Genomic DNA, 16,418 nt, shown 5'->3' with positions numbered 1-16,418 from the left:
GGGAGAGAGAGTGGTCGTCGGAGCAGATCTCATTGGGCATGTTGGCGAAGGGATCAGAGACATCACAATCAGAATCAGAATAGTCTTTATTGCCAAGTAAGTTTACACGAACAAGGAATTTGTCTTGGTGTCCGGTGCATACATGAAACATACATTTAAAACAATAAGTAAAATATGAGTGAAATATATAAGCATATGTAAACTAAGGCTGTTTTTTTTTTTAAATAAAGCTGTACAGTTTGTGCAGGAATGTGTAAATGTTCTGGAGAAAATGTGCAAATGGTCTCGTGGGTGGAGAAGACATAGGTGACAGGTAGGTATGGTGTCAAGGAGAGGAATGTGGAAGGACAGATGGTAGTGTATTTCGCCAAAAGGATGCAATTGGCTGTTGTGCATACGTATTTCAAGAAGAGGGAGGAACACAGGGTGACATACAAGAGTGGAGGAAGGTGCGCACAGGTGGACTTGCAGGAGGTGCAATCTGAAAGAGATTAGTGACTGCAAAGTGGTGGTAGGGGAGTGTGTTGCGAGGCAGCATTGGATGTGTGGTCTGTAGGATGACTCTGGTGGCCAAGAAGAGGAAGAGAGTGAAAGTAGAGCCAAAGAAAAAATGGTGGAAGTTGAAAGAGGAAGCAATTTAGAGTCCTTTAGAGGTAAGGCGGGCGATAGGTGGAAATGAACGGTTACCAGATGACTGGGAAACAACTGCAGAAGTGGTGAGGGAGACGGCCAAGAAGGTACTCGGTGGATCATGCGGGAAGAGGAAGGAAGACAAGGACTCTTGGTGGTGGATTGAGGAAGTACAGGAGAGCATAGAGCAGAAGAGGTTGGCGAGGAAGAAATGGGATGGTCAGAGAGATGAAGAAAGTAGACAGGAGTACAAGCTGATGCGGCTCAGGGCGAAGAGAGAAGTGGCAAAGGAAAAGGAAAAGGCGTACGACGAGTTGTATGGGAGGTTGGAGAGTAAGGGAGGAGAAGGGGACTTGTACCGACTGGCAAGACAAAGGGACCAAGCTGGGAAGGATGTACAGCAGGTTAGGGTGATGAAGGATAATAATGGGAATGTGCCGACTAGTGAGGAGAGTGTTGAGATGGTGGAAGGAGTGCTTTGAGGAGTTGATGAATGAAGAAAATGAGAGGGAGAGAAGAGTGGATGATGTGGGGATAGTGGATCAAGAAGTGCAGCAAATTAGCAAGGATGAGGTGAGAACCGCATTAAAGAAGATGAAGTGTGGAAAGGCAGTTGGCCCAGATGACATACATGGGGAAGCATGGAAATGTTTAGGTGAGATGGCAGTGGCGTTCCTAACGAGACTGTTTAACACCATCCTGGAAAGGGAGAGGATGCCGGAGGAGTGGAGAACAAGTGTACTGGTACCCATCTTCAAGAATAAGGGAGACGTACAGAGCTGTAGTAACTACAGGGGAATAAGGTTGATCAGCCACAGCATGAAGCTGTGGGAAAGGGTAGTGGAGGCTGGATTAAGAGGAGAGCTGGGGATCAGCGAGCAGCAGTATGGTTTCATGCCACGAAAGAGTACTGCAGATGCCATGTTTGCTTTAAGAATGCAGATGAAAAAGTACATGGAAGGCCAAAGGGAGTTGCACTGCGTCTTTGTGGATTTAGAGAAAGCGTATGATAGGGTGCCGAGAGAGGAAGTGTGATATTGCATGAGGAAGTTGGGGGTGGCAGAGAAGTACGTATGAGTGGTACAGGATGTGTATCAGGGCAGTCAGACAGTAGTAAGGTTGTGCAGTAGGCGTGACGAAGGCATTCAAAGTGGAGGTGGGATTGCATCAAGGATCAGCTCTGAGCCCTTTCTTGTTTGCAATGGTGATAGACAGGTTAACAGATGAAATCAGGCAGGAGTCTCCGTGGCCAATGATGACATTGTGATCTGTAGCGAGAGTAGGGAGCAGGTTGAGGAGAGCCGGGAGAAGTGGAGGCATGCATTAGAGAGTAGAGGAATGAAAGTCAGCAGGAGTAAGACTGTGACAGAAGGGTTCCGGCAAGAGTGAAGGGGAAGGTCTACAGGGCGGTAGTGAGAGCAGCCATGTTGTACGGTTTAGAGGCGGTGGCACTGACAAAAAGGCAGGTGGCTGAACTGGAGGTGGCAGAGTTGACGATGTTGAGCTTCTCATTGGGAGTGACAAGGATGGACAGTAATAAGAATGAGTACATTAGAGGGACAGCTCAGGTTGGAGAGTTTGGTGAAAAAATGAGAGGCGAGATTGAGATTGGTTTGGACACGTGCGTAGGAGAGATGAGAGTAACATTGGGAGAAGGATGCTGAGGATGGAGCTGCCAGGCAAGAGGGGAAGAGGAAGGCCAAAGAGAAGGTTTATGGATGCGGTGAGGGAGGACATGCAGGCGATTGGTGTAAGGGAGGAAGTTACACAGAACAAAAGGTATTGGAGGTAGATCCCCTGTGGTGACCCTTAGGGAATAGCAGAAAGAAGAAGACTTCTTAAGTAAAACTAGAAATACTTTTGATGCAAAATGATTCTGGTAAAATTACCACATTGACATAGAACGAGTGGGTCCCTGATTTTTGATATATAAAAATCATGTATTCTTTTTTTAAACTAAAGTAACATAGGAGTAGAAGTAAAGATATTTGCCTTAAAATGTACTGGAGTAAAGGTCAAAAGTCCCTGCAACTGAACATACATAATTATAGGTACTTGAAAATGGTATTTAAGTACACTGTGTAGAACAAATAAAGCAACAAGAAAAACAGGCTTTTCCTCTTCATTTACAAATGTGGGAGATCTTTGGACACAACCAAGCAAAGAAACTCAAAAGAGATTTTTTTATTTGAAAATAAAGTGAAACAGTTTTGCATAGCGCTCCTTGCAGTGCGAGGTTAAGGTCTAAGCATCTTTTAGCAAAGGTCACCTTAAGCAAAAACATACTTTTTTTTTTAATATATATGTATAAAGGGTCAACCATAAAACTCCTTGCATAAATTGATGGAGTTTAAAGTAAAGTATACATTTGTGCAGCAAAACCAAAGTTTACATACCTGAGGGAGAAAATGGCAGCAAGGCACAAGAATCAAGCATTGTTCAGAAACATGAATAATATACAATACAGATACACTACATATATATATATATGTATATCAAGGCTTTACAGGTCCAGCAAAAATGCATTACTCATAACTGCACAGGTTTCATTTTTTTGGACAGACTAATTGCTCAAAACGCATTCGTCCAATAATAGGCACAGTAGCTAAGTGAGACAAATTAATATTATTCTTTCAAAAATGATTGTCAATCCAAATATGCATAAGAGGGAATTCTAGATGTGAATTCTACATGACAGCAATATAACAGCAAAATGGCTTAATTACTTTCTACATGACAGTGATCCCTTGTTTTCACAAACGTACGTTGTGAACATAATAAAAAAAGACTCACAATATCAACCAGTACATGGAATGTGTTCCCCTCATTCTCATAAGGACAAAGGACTACTACGACAGGCGGAACATGATGGTCGGTGATCTGTAGGCACTTTGGGAGGGTAATCAACGGGAGAGGTAAACATTAAGGCAATGCCATTTTTTTAGGCAGAGAAATGTGATTGAATAATGACAAGAGAGGACAGGAAGTGGGAGAATAAAATAGAAAACAGTGCACTGATCTAGATCTTAGCTCCATTACACTGGAGCTGAAGTGCAAGCCAAGAGGCAAGTTGAGTCTCGGCTGAGTGGTGGAGGATTCCAGTGCATTACTGTCTTTGGTCTTTAAGTAAGGCAGACAACAGCGAGCGAGAATGATGAAAGGCGGAGATAATAACGGCTGAGGGCCGCCCCGTACACCCAGCGAGTTCTACAGCAATTATCCTGGGGTCGGGAGGAAAATTAGCATTCTGTGGGAGCTTTTGGTTCCTGTCAATGTGAAGGTATTGCTTTTGATCCAAGTGCTGATCTAGCAGAACACTGCGGAGAATCTCCATCTTAAAAGTACCAGGCGCGAGTGGTGGGTGTGAACTTTTTTTTTTTTACTAGAACACAATATGAACCTTTACCAGCGAGCTGAGGCCGCTGCACTTGTTTCCAGTGCAAACCAGCTTGATTTACAAATGTAAATGAATTATATATAACCAAGGTATCAGAGGGGTAATATGCCTTATTCTTACACAATTTCACTCATGATCTGAAAAAGGCTCCATTGAAAACATGGAGAAATATTCTCACATTATTGGCCCTTTATCCTTATTTTATGTGAGAACCAAAAACCCGACTTTAAATATGAAACTAAACACAAGACATTTTATGCAGTGTGCTGCATGGTTCCCAGCCTCATTTCTTTTTAAATATTAATTGACAGAAATGATCCTAGGTCAGTGTGCCTACTCTGGTTAACAAAAAATAAAAACAAAGAAAAAAAGAAAAACAGCCCTGCTACGCAGAGGCTGTCCCGTCAACAAGTTGCAGCTTCCTTTTCCTCGGCGATTGGTCCCGGTTCTGTTGGGTTCACTGTTTTACTGGTCGGAGCCGGCGATCGGCGACAGCTGCAGAGTCATTGCATTGCATGAGCGGTGGCTGCTCATTTCCTCTGTGGCGGCGGCAGCACGGGGCCTCACCGCTGCTCCCTTACCGTCCGAGGCCACTTCGGAGGCGGCCTGGCGCTCGCACAGACTCCCCAGCAGCTGGGCGGTTTTGAAGACGGAGGCGTGGCCCGCCGGCTGTAGAGACTGAACTTTTTGGAGGTTCTGGAGGGTCCGTAGCATCTCGGCAGACACAATAGGCAGGTGCTGCTGCTGGATCAGGCTACCCCCTGCCGGCCGGAGAATGGCGCCTCTCTGGGACACTGGGCGGAGCGCGGGCCTGGACCGCTGGCCCGACGCAGTGCGGACTGATCTCGCCGCGGTTTTCCCTGCTCTCTGGTGAGAATCTGCATCGTCCACTGAATGGTCGCTGGAGGAAGATGTGTTGCCCTCTGGGTCACTCATACCATCATCATCGTGCTCCTCCTCCTCCTCCTCCTCCTCCTCCGCCTCCTCCGCCTCCTCCGCCTCCTCCGCCTCCTCCGCCTCCTCACCATCGTCATCGTCGTCATCGTCGTCGCCGCCGCTCTCTGGATCATTTTCATTCTGGTCTTTGTTGCCGTCTCCATCGGTTATGTAGATCATGTTTTTGGGAAGTGAGGTGAACTGGTAGACAAGTCGTTGGCCTTCCACCTTGTTTAAGATGCCTCTCTGGTAGTAGTACCTATGTGGAGCAAAATGGAACAACACTGAAAAAAAAACCCAAAAAAACCAACACTTCACAAGCAACATTAATGCCTTCCACTCAAACCTTCTGAGCCCTCGTCTTATCAGTACAGGGTGGGGCAGGATAATTACCACAAAGACTTAACTTTGATTGCACAAAACCTCTAACCGGTTTTTCGATATGATCTGCAGCTTTTGAATCTACAGCTTCTGAACACGTACCTGAGTGCCCTGCCCATGGTCTCATAGTTCATGTCTGGCTTGTTTTTGTGTTTCCCCCATAATCTGGCCACTGCCTTAGAGTTGACCAGCTTGAAAATCCCTGCGTTGGGATTGGTCCATTTGATGTAGCGGGGGCAGGCCTGCCGGTCCTGCAGCAACTCCATGAGGAACTGCCACAGGTACAGCGTGTTCCCACCTGAAGCACAAAGGAGGGAAACATTAGGTGCAGGGGTGGCGGGCGAAGACACAACAAGACAGAAATAAGTTCCAAGAATTCACAGGTTCTACTGTAAACAAGTTATTTCTGCACCAGGATGAATACCCTCTGGTAAAATGAAGAATCCATCTGTCTCGGCACAGATACACACACACACCTACACATTCATAAACCTTCAATCACAACTTGGGCAGCCAGATGGAAATGCTTGTTGCCACAACCGTACCTTTGTTGTACTTTCCCTTCTTCACTGAGATGTCCGGTGTAGGAGACTCTGCTCTTTGATGCCGAGGTCTCCTCCCTAAATGAGAAGCGCCTTCAAATGGGGTTGAGTTCAAAGAGCAGCCAAAGCATCACAACAACAACAAACATACAGAGCCCTCAAAGATATTATTGACAAAGGGGAAAGCGACTAACCCTTTTTTTTGGTTTGTTGCTGAGCTACAGTCTCTTCTGGCAACGTGTCCCACTGGGGCTGGTCAACAGCTCCCACGATCCCCTCAGCAGACAAGGTCACCTGGGTGATCGGAGCGGTGATGACGTCCCCCAGCGACGGCAGAAACATCTGGGCTGCAGAGGAGGTGCAAACAACAGTACTGAGATTGTCACCTTTAAAATACGGATACACATTCCAATATGAAGTACCAGCTTCCGTATGTTTACTAAGTGGGATCCTGTGGGGTCGAGAGCAGTGGTTCTCAATGTGGGGTCTGTGGACGCCCAAGGGTCATTCAAGGAGGTTCCAGAGGGTGATTAATAGTTAAACTATTTAATTTTGTTTTTATTTACACAATGTGAGCACTATTGGAGAACACGCAATAATGACTGTTTCATAGTTATCTCTGTAACCATATTGCAGACTAGTATGGAATTTTGGACCAAATCACATGCCCTTGACATGGAGAAAGGCTGACATTCACCGATCTAGAGCATGATAAACGGCGTGTTTTGGAAAAGCGGGTGTTGTTAGGTTCTTACAGTAGTGCTGCTGGTCCAGGGACAGCGTGTCGGGGGAGTCCATGTCGAGAAAAGAGTCCGAAGCAACAAGTGTCTCCATGGCCTCCGCATCCAGTCCCTCACACGCCTCCACTAAAGCACCACACACAACAGAGGGAAACCCCGCGCAACCCAGTGTGTTTAAAGGGAGTGACCAAGCGGGAATCATCCGAAAGGTTACGGAGTTTGTTGACATTTCACCCAAGTTACAAAGCCATTTTCACACACACAAAAAACAAAAACAAAACGGGTGTAGGCTGAGGTCGCAGGGTTCGCACCGTTACAGAACAAGTTGAAGGAGGGGGAAACATCGGATGGATACTCCAGTGTATAGCGCAACATCTGCTAGCTTTTTTTTTTTTTTTTTTAGTAATCCCAACGCTGCGCGACGTTACCGCGCACGCCGAAACAAGTTGAAATACACCCGAAGGTCGACGTCAGAATCACCCCCCGACAGACGCCACCGTTCCCCGGTAAGCCGGCGTCTAATAACGGCGTGTCCGTCGGAACGTCTCGTTTATTCCGCTCAACCTCAAACCCCGTCTCCCACCTCCACGCGGAGCGACGACAAGGCGTTGAACAATAAACAAACAAACACACAAACCGAAAGGCGTAAACGGCGCAAGAGCGATAAAACTCACTCTTCGTCCCGTTCGAGGGCGAGGGCGAGGGCCAGGCCGCAGCGCTGTCTCTGCAGCTCCGTCTACATTCTAGCGCCGTTAACCGCTTTACTTTTCCACCAGGAATGTTTTCTTTCACTTCCTGGTTTCCCTCTTTGGGCCGTGTGTGGCGGCGCCCTCTGCGCACGCGCGAACGGGCCAGTTCGTTTAACATTCGTTTCACGTCAAACGTCATTATGGTCACCTTCAGAGCGCTTATGACGTCAACAGGGGCCACCAAGGCGCTATTAACCCCCCCCCCCCCCCCCCGTCAAATACTGCCAGAAGGCATACACAAGGCGAGTATGGGACGGTTCAACGTAATACTTTTAAAAGACCCCTTTAAGGCATATTTTAACGTTTAAGACCGATTTTTGCTCAAATCACCTCTCTTACTCAGTAAAATATTGCGTGTAATTATAAATGTACTAAAGTACTATATTATTCAACTCTTGTGAGGATTATAGTGATTGTTCATTATTTTGAGAATTGCTTGGATTAGTTTCAGAGGATTTGTTTCGTTCAAGTGAAATGATGAATGAATGAATATTTACCTATTTCTATTCAATGCTTTTTGCTTGTCTGCTTGTTTATTATTACTATTTGATTGCCTTTTATTTATTTTATAATAAATATAATAATATAATAAAGGCTATTATTAAACTATTTTTTTTGTTCGGATTTTTATTATTATTCTAGCTGTTCCCCAGCTGAAAGTGCGTGCCGCTGAGAAAACGTGGAACCCACAGACATAAATGAATAAGAATTGTATTAGGGGCAGTCCACACATGCTGTTGTCCATGTTTGATCCACATCAGACCATATCTGTACAAGGAGTTAGTAAAAAAAAAAAAAAAGTTATATTTTTTAATGAGTATTTTTTTATTTAGTATTTCTTATTTTATTAAAAAAAAAAGTATTTCCTCCTCATATTTGCCTTTTTATTTTATCCTATTATTTTATCAGGAACCACTACGTAGTTGTTGCCTGTCATGCCCCAAGAATTTCATTGTACCGAATGACCTTGTGTTGTACTGTACACTTGACAAATAAAACACTTTGAACTTTGAAGCAGCAGAGCAGAGGGGACCATAAGTAGTGGAGCAGAGCGCTTTGTGGCATCATCAGCCAATTTGGATTATATGTGCAGGTGTTTGCTTATGATTGGTGTGTATTGGTTGCGCCGCGCAGGATCAACGCCAATCTGTGCTGAGGTCGGCGGTGTAAAAGTTGTGTGTTTAAAAAAAAAAGTTGTTTGTTTACATTGCCCACAGTATCAAAAGTTAAGAAAGCGCTCCAAGTTAGTATCAGGGTCGAGACGAGAGACAGCAGGAAGCGATGCTGCATTCCACAGGAACTCGGAAAACTCTAATTTGTGTTGGTAGTCCCCAGGTCTGTTATCTTGGTAAAGCCCCCCACGCCCCCACACACATTGGTGCAATTGCTGCGACCAACATGGACCCTGTGCATTGCTGCCTGCAGCTATATTTATTATTCATTATTATTATTATTATTATTATTATAATAAGGTATAGTGCTGAGGTAATGATTAGTTAGAAAACAATAACCAAAATCCAGTCTTTTTTTTTTTCCACAGAACTTCAGGCATATAAGATCAAGCTTTCCCCTCTACAGAGAAGCATGACAGGTAAGCATTAGGTTCAGTTGCAGACTGGGGTTCTATAATGTCAGAAATGTTGACAAAGTATTTTACAACATTTCACAACAAAATACATATATGCATAAATTACACAAAATGTCTATGTTGAAATTAAGACTTCATCAATTCAAATATAAGATGATTTAATCACCTTTAGGAACAAATATGAGTCACACTGAATTTAAGAGTAAAAAAAACAAAAACTTACAGACACCAATTGTATCAACCATATACATATATATATTATAAAAAAAGACAAACTACTGTACTACTGTCTGTGCCAACCTTTCAACAGTTGGTGGTGGCCTTCAGCATGGTACTGCTCACCCTCCAGACCTGAGAATAACAGCAGGTGTCTATTGGGGACCTGCTCAGCGATCACTGAAGGGTAAACTGGATGGTCCTCCAGCTAAAACACAAGGGAATGCATCGATGAACATCACATATACACACACACATACAAAGACACACACACACACATACATAGGTCCAATTTTTCTTACTTGCGAAATGTTGTTGAAATGGTCACTGGCAAAATCAAAGATAAATTCGGTCTGCTGCAGCATGGTGGAAGTTCCGGACGACAAAAGAAGAGTAATTCTATGACGACAGCATCTCCACTATACAGGTTCTCAAGTGCGGGAGCGATTCCACCGAGAGGCTGGATGAATGGTGATTTCACACCGACGTAGGCCCAGCTGTTATCCACTATTGGTCCAAATCTACCAACGTCTGTGTATTAAAAAAAAAAGAAAAAAAAAAAAGAGAGTAGAAAAGAAAAAGGAGTCCCCCCCAGCATTCGATGAGTTTGGTCTCCAAACGCAGGATCCCGCTCAACGGCAGCAGTGAAGATAGTAATTCACCAGAGACACGCCGCGGCGTCACAGGAAGCCCCCCGCTTGTCCGCTCGCTCCCCCGCTCCGCCTCAGCTCTCGATGAGGAAGTGGAGTGACTTGCAACGGTCCTGCGGTCCCGCTCGGTCGTCTGAGCCTGGCAAAGAGGAACAGAGAGAGGTCAAACGAAACAAGTCAGAGTGGGAGGGTTGTCATGGGACCCGGCAAAGTGTGGGACCGCAAAGAGAACGGCAGGCGGCACACCTGACGGGCCGGGGCGGTGAACGCACAACAGTAACGCTTTTTTAACTGTAAAATCTCCAAGAATGGAAGAGCTGTTGACTCTCTGGTTTAAAAAAAAAACCAAAAACACAGATATGGGCATAATAGTTTTGCAGCGTCTTCTATTTCTCCCTCTATCACTCTCCCTTGTATTGCATCTCATGCCTCTGCGCTTATCTCGCTCATGAAAAAAGGCTCGAACCAGCAACAGGAAGGAAGCTACAGTATCGCAATGTGCACTCCGTGTTTGTGCATGAGAGTGTGTGTGTGCATGTGTGCATGTGTGCATGTGTGTGTGTGTGTCTTTGTGTGTCTGTGTGCGCGTGCGTACGCGGCAAGAGAGTGCAGTAACTGGGTGAAAACGCCTGTGGTTTCACCCGATTCAAAGTTTGTGCATGCATGCATTATTTTGGTGCATGTCCAGGACAATATGACCGTCAAGGGGAAACTGAGTCTGCGCCGGCAAATTCCATTCCGTTCCCCTCCGTGCTATCATTAGCTTCTTTATTGCACACCTCAATTTTTAACCTATTGTTCTCCGCTGTCCAATTGTTGTGAATGTCCCCTTTCCGTATCAACAACTGTTCACTTGCAAGCAGCATGACTAATCATCTATTCAAAGTGCCCTCTCCTTGTGTATGTACTGTACCCGTCTCTCTGTTCCAGTAACTCTGTTCTGAGCGCCAATTCATTACCTTGCTGCACGCGCACACACACACACACACACACACACACACACACACACACACACACACACACACACACACACACACACACACACACACACACACACACACACACACACACACTTTAAATTGGATTTGTGGGCTTTATGACAACATGCTGTCGATGCACCTGCATGTATCTTCGCTCCCTACCTGGTGGCCGTGAATATTTAAAAGTATAAAAGTACACTTGAAGAGCACGTAAACAGCTTTTGGCCCAGTCAGGAAAAAAAAAACGCCCCAACATTCTGACTCCTTGACAGCAGCAGTGTTTTGTATCTCTTATCCCAAAATGTCCTCATTTGAGTCCGGACTTTGCATATTTACAGCAAAAAAAAAAAAAAAAAAAAGGAATACAGCACGACGGTGTACCGAATGTAACTGTACGTGACGAGGTCTAGTATTCGCAGTTCGTTATTTTCCAACACGTAATGTATCTTCAGTTCTGAGTCTGAGTTGTTGAACTATTACAGATAAGACAATGCAGCCATAAGCCACAGTTTCAATATACAGTACTACTCTTTATGCTTCTTAATTTCCGGGTTTTTTTTGGGGGGGGGGCTATTTATTTACGCACACACAATTCACGCATCATCCGACAAGATAGAAGCGCACACTGATGATTTTGTTCAGGTGCGTATGTAAACGCGTTAAGAAAAAAAAAAAAAAAAGCCCAGAACGCCTGAGCGAGAGGCCATATTGCTCTCGCGTGTGTGTGATGGAGCCACAACATGTCCGGGTCTGTTATCACGCAGGAAGCACAGCTCGGTGAGGGGGCTCCACTTCCTGAGTGGCGGTCCACGGCTGCCATGCCGATGCCAGCATCGGCGCGAGAAACAAAGCTTCTCGCACTCCACTTCCTGCGACGTCTGCCGCGTCCAGCCCCCCGCCCCCCCCCGGGGTGATTTACCTAGGCGGGCGTTTAGATGTCCACAAAAGGCTCGGACACCACGGATAGCCTAAATAAAGAGAACAATTGACTTTCCCTTTCGGAGATAATGACTGAAGCATGCCCAGAAGCCAGATGGCGCTGACTGTTTTTCTACTAATAGCACTGCTGACCAAAGCGGACCACCTCCCGCTCCATCCATACACCTGCATTGTGACAGTGCCTCGCCGTCCGCCGCTCCCATCGACGTGAATCTCACCGTCTTTTTTCTCTGGAGTCTCCACCTTTGTTCATCGGTGCTCTGGTCACATAGCTTTGTCCATGTGGCCTCGCTACCGGGAACCGAGTCTGTGAAGTGGCTGCCAGTTCCCTAAGGACCCTGATAAGTCCCATAAACATTCATTCCCCAGCCTGTGCGCGTGTGTGCGTGCGTGTGCATGCATATGTGTGTGTGTATGTGTGTGTGTGTGTATATATGTGCGGTGTGTATGTGTGCATGCGTATGTGTGTGTGTATGTGTGCATATGTGTGTGGTACGTATGTGTACGTGCGTATGTGTGCGTGTGTGCGTGTGTGTGTGTGCGTATATCTGTGTGGTGCGTATGTGTGCGTGTGTGCGTGTGTGCGTGTGTGCGTGTATGTGTGTGTGTATGTGTGTATAGTGTGCGGTGCGTATGTGTGCGTGTGTGTGTGTATATGTGAGTGTATGTGTGTATATGTGTGTGGTGCGTATGTGTACGTGCGTATGTGTGTGCGTGTATGTATGTGTGTGTGTATGTTTGTATATGTGTGCGGTGCGTATGTGTGTGTGCGTATGTGTGTGGTGCGTATGTGTATGTGTGTATGTGTGCATGCGCGGGTGTGTGTGTGTATATGTGTGTGGTGCGTATGTGTATGTGTGTGTATGTGTGTATGTGTGTGGTGCGTATGTGTACGTGTGTTTGTATGCGTGCGCGGGTGTCTGTGTGGTGTGTATTTGTGCGTGCCTGTGTGTGTGTGTGTGTGTGTGTGTGTGTGTGTGTGTGTGTGTGTGTGGTGTGTGTGCGTGTGTGTGAACTAGGCCAGGCTGATAACAGGATGGCAGGCAGGGGAGCAGCTGATAAGCTCCTTTAGTTGCTTGGGGTAACCAGGCCTACCTAAATGAACACAGTGAGGAAAATATGGAGGAGATAGTGGAGAAATATGGAGAGCAACAGAAGTATTATGAACGTGGTCACAGCGCTTGGTAACATAACCATCACATGCGTGGGTGCGTTCGTGCGTTCTCCCCTCCCTCCCATCATCCACAGCCCCAACTCAACACTGGATCAAGTGGCTGTAACTTACATGATGAATCAACCCCCGCGCCACCGTCACTCAGGACGGGGGCCCTGCGTGTCTGCTCGCCGCCGCACGACAACCATGCACACACACACACACACACACACACACACACACACACACACACACACACACACACACACACACACACACACACACACACACACACACACACACACACACACACGCGCGCTTTTACTTTCACTTCAGCGACATGCGGGCAGAACCTAACCCTAACTGCCACGAGGAACCATCGGTATTCTGATCCCCATTGTTGTTATTATTATTATTATTATTATTATTATTATTATTATTATTATTATTATTATTATTATCATCATCACTGTTATCAGTATTATTATTGGTTCATTTCATTAGCAGTAATATAGCATCGTTGGCTTACCTTGCGTTTATTGCATTGAGTCTGGATCGGTTTTCTTATCCCTTATCCCAGAACATACTCATTTCGGTCCGGACGTTGTGCGCTAATTCAACTCGTGATTAATGTGCAGGATAATAAAGCAAGGTGTGGACACCTTTCCCCGCCCCCTTCAAACCGCCCCAGCTCCCACCCCCACGTCCGATAAGCCCCGCCCACAGGCGTTCTGATTGGCTACCTGTATTGTGAGTCCAGGTAACCCGTGGCGACCATTGTTAGCGCGGGGCCAGTGTAAACACGGGTTTATTTGCAATGTAAATCGGTGGAGAGCCGAGGAAACCGATCAACAAACGTCCAAATGGGGCCTGTGTAGCCTGATGGGTAGGCAAAAATATGCCTGAGAAAGGCGAGGAACGCCTTTTAATTAATTAACAAATGTATCAATTAACTAACGAGTTATTTAGTTTATTTGTTTGTTTGTTTACATATTTATTTATTTATTATTTTATTTATTAGTATTATTTATTTATTTATTTATTTACTATGATGATGATTATTATTATTATTATTATTATTATTATTATTATTATTATTATTATTATTATTATTATTATTATTATTATTATTATTATTATTATAAGGTATAGTGCTGAGGTAAGGATTAGGTAGAAAACAATCATTACAATTCAGTCATTTATTTTCCACAGAACTTCAGACTGGTAAGCACAAGCCTTCCCCTCTACAGAAAAGCACAAGTAAGCATTAGGTTATTTTATTTAGTATTTTTATTTTGTTAATTTATGAAATATAAAATATGTCGTTCCTCCGTGGAACCAAGCGAAACGCTGATGAGGATTGACTTTGACTTTGACTTTTTGACTTTGTTTGTTTAACAATGAAGCCATGCTTTTACCGTTGGCTAAATGTTGATTTTCTTTTTCCACCATCTGAATGCACGCACAAGGTAAACACAAACGTAGATGGGAGAGCAAGCGTGTGGCACAGGCGCTGAATGTGCGTCTGCCGCTTATTCAGTCCCTGGTGCTCCCTAGTGGCCTGGTTCCGCAGCAACATCCACAAGGGAGGGCCACAATCGGATTACACAACATTATAGGGGCTGTTGTTGTATAATCTGAACCGCCCCCAGTTCCCAATGCAAGAGAAATTCTAATTCACATCCAACATTTAGGCTTCACATCTCCACCCTAAATGTAAACAGGTTCAAATCATGGCCCCCAGTGATCCTTCAAAGCAAATGTGTTAAAAAAAAAAAATAATGAAATGAATGAGGGCATTTATGATTTGTTAAATTGACCCGTAGAGTGTGAAAAATGGAATTGAATTAAGACCATCCATCATTTAAAAAATATCTAAAACACCAGCAACAGTAATGTATTTTGCTTTGTTCTGTTCATTGTTTATTGTTGCAGTGGTGCAGAAAAAAGTACTCAAAAGCCATACTTGAATAAAAATAGATATACCATACTGAAAAACTACTCTGGTAAAAGCGAAAGTCACTCATTGGAATACATCTTGAGTAAAAGTCTTAAAGTAGCTGATATTAGATTTACTTAAGTATCAAAAGTATTTAGACTGTATTAAATGTACTCAAGTATCGAAAGTAAAAGCAAATGCTGTGGAGAAAAATAGCCAGACAGATGGCGAGGAGCTTTTGTTTTGCCCTTATTTTATTCTGGTTGCGAATATTTCCGTATTGTTCACTAAGTAAGAGGCACTTCATTCTGTAAGACGCATCTTTAGCTCTGACGTAAGAAAACATTTGTTGTAAACATGGCGTGTCAACACGGGTGTTGATGTCCATCCGTTGTGGCAGGTGTGGTGCAGGTCCAGGTGCGGGTGCGGTGCAGGTGTGGGTGCGGGTGCAGTTGCAGGTGCAGGTGCAGGTGGGGCAGCATCGCCACTGGCGGAGGCCGCTGCTGCTCAACTTGTGTCTCTCTTGGACACGCCCGTGCTTGTTCAGTAGCAACGCCGCAAAAACTAAACTCAAGGCGGGCGAGGTTGCCAGGTCTCCATTACATCCCCCCCAACCCGCCTCAACACTCAAAAAGCAGCCCAATCCCGCCGGACTCAACTCTGAACGCGAGCTAAAGACCGTTTGTTCACACTCAGCTTGCTGCCGATATGACCCTTGATTCACTAACATTAACTGTGAGAATTTGGCTTCACGGACATCTCTGCCTCCCAGTTTTCCTCCCATTTTATTTAGTAGCGCATAACGAAGGTGTTCAGGGGAAATCTATCGGAGCAAAAGTACACTGTTTTAGGGCTAAATGTAGTTAAGTAAGAGTAAATATCAACAGAAATATAATAACTCAAGTAAATTACAGATACTGCCAAAAAAATACTTTAGAGTATTTTAACTTTGTTACTTTACGCCCCTGGTAATTAGTCATGACACGCTTTGTGTTATCACTTGAATGCGTCTGTACAATAGCGGCTGTGGCCTTGTAATTTCCTTCGGGGGTAAATAAGAACTCATCCCCTCCTGTTTCATCTTATCACAAAGTAAACCCCATGACGCTTTTGTAGTCATGACGCACCGTAAGGTCTTTGATTAAATTATGCTTTTGCGTCGTAGTTGACTTTTGCAAAGAACTCGTTGTACCTTTTTGTATTGACCTGAGTCCTCGGCAGAAAAATCAGCAGATGAACAGGACACCACACATCACACATAACAGACTCATTTATCATTATTATTATTATTATTATTATTATTATTATTATTATTATTATTATTATTATTATTATTATTATTATTATATTTGTTATTATTATATTTGTTGTTATTATTATTATTATTATTATTATTATTATTATTATTATTATTATTATTATTATTATTATTATTATTATTATTATCACAAATACAGTCATCTGAATGAGAGAGAAGAGATGCTTTATGGATCAGATTTGTGTCGATTCGGGGAGCATTTCTTTGCTGGAGAACAGACTTTGGTGTTTGCATGCTTTCTGCCTCCGTCATTCCTCCTT

At 44.4% G+C, this 16,418-nt stretch overlaps 1 protein-coding gene across 1 annotated transcript; it reads right to left on the bottom strand.

Moving 5' to 3' along the window:
• Window positions 1-2,805: 2,805 nt before the first annotated feature.
• LOC307238086 (ETS-related transcription factor Elf-1-like) lies at window positions 2,806-9,805 on the bottom strand. Its single transcript, XM_080010938.1, has 8 exons — window positions 9,482-9,805; window positions 9,264-9,387; window positions 6,642-6,752; window positions 6,081-6,233; window positions 5,890-5,979; window positions 5,447-5,642; window positions 5,053-5,222; window positions 2,806-4,950 (listed from the first exon to the last, which is right to left on the bottom strand). Exons 1-8 carry the CDS (start codon window positions 9,542-9,544, stop codon window positions 4,493-4,495), a joined length of 1,365 nt encoding a protein of 454 aa, XP_079867064.1. The 5' UTR covers window positions 9,545-9,805; the 3' UTR covers window positions 2,806-4,492.
• Between the last annotated feature and the right edge of the window lie 6,613 nt (window positions 9,806-16,418).

The sequence above is a fragment of the Zeus faber genome, assembly GCF_960531495.2.
Source record: "Zeus faber genome assembly, chromosome: 12".
Classification (NCBI taxonomy): Eukaryota; Metazoa; Chordata; class Actinopteri; order Zeiformes; family Zeidae; genus Zeus; species Zeus faber.
Note: the sequence above shows the minus strand (reverse complement) of the source record. Positions and strands in the feature narration are given on the sequence as shown.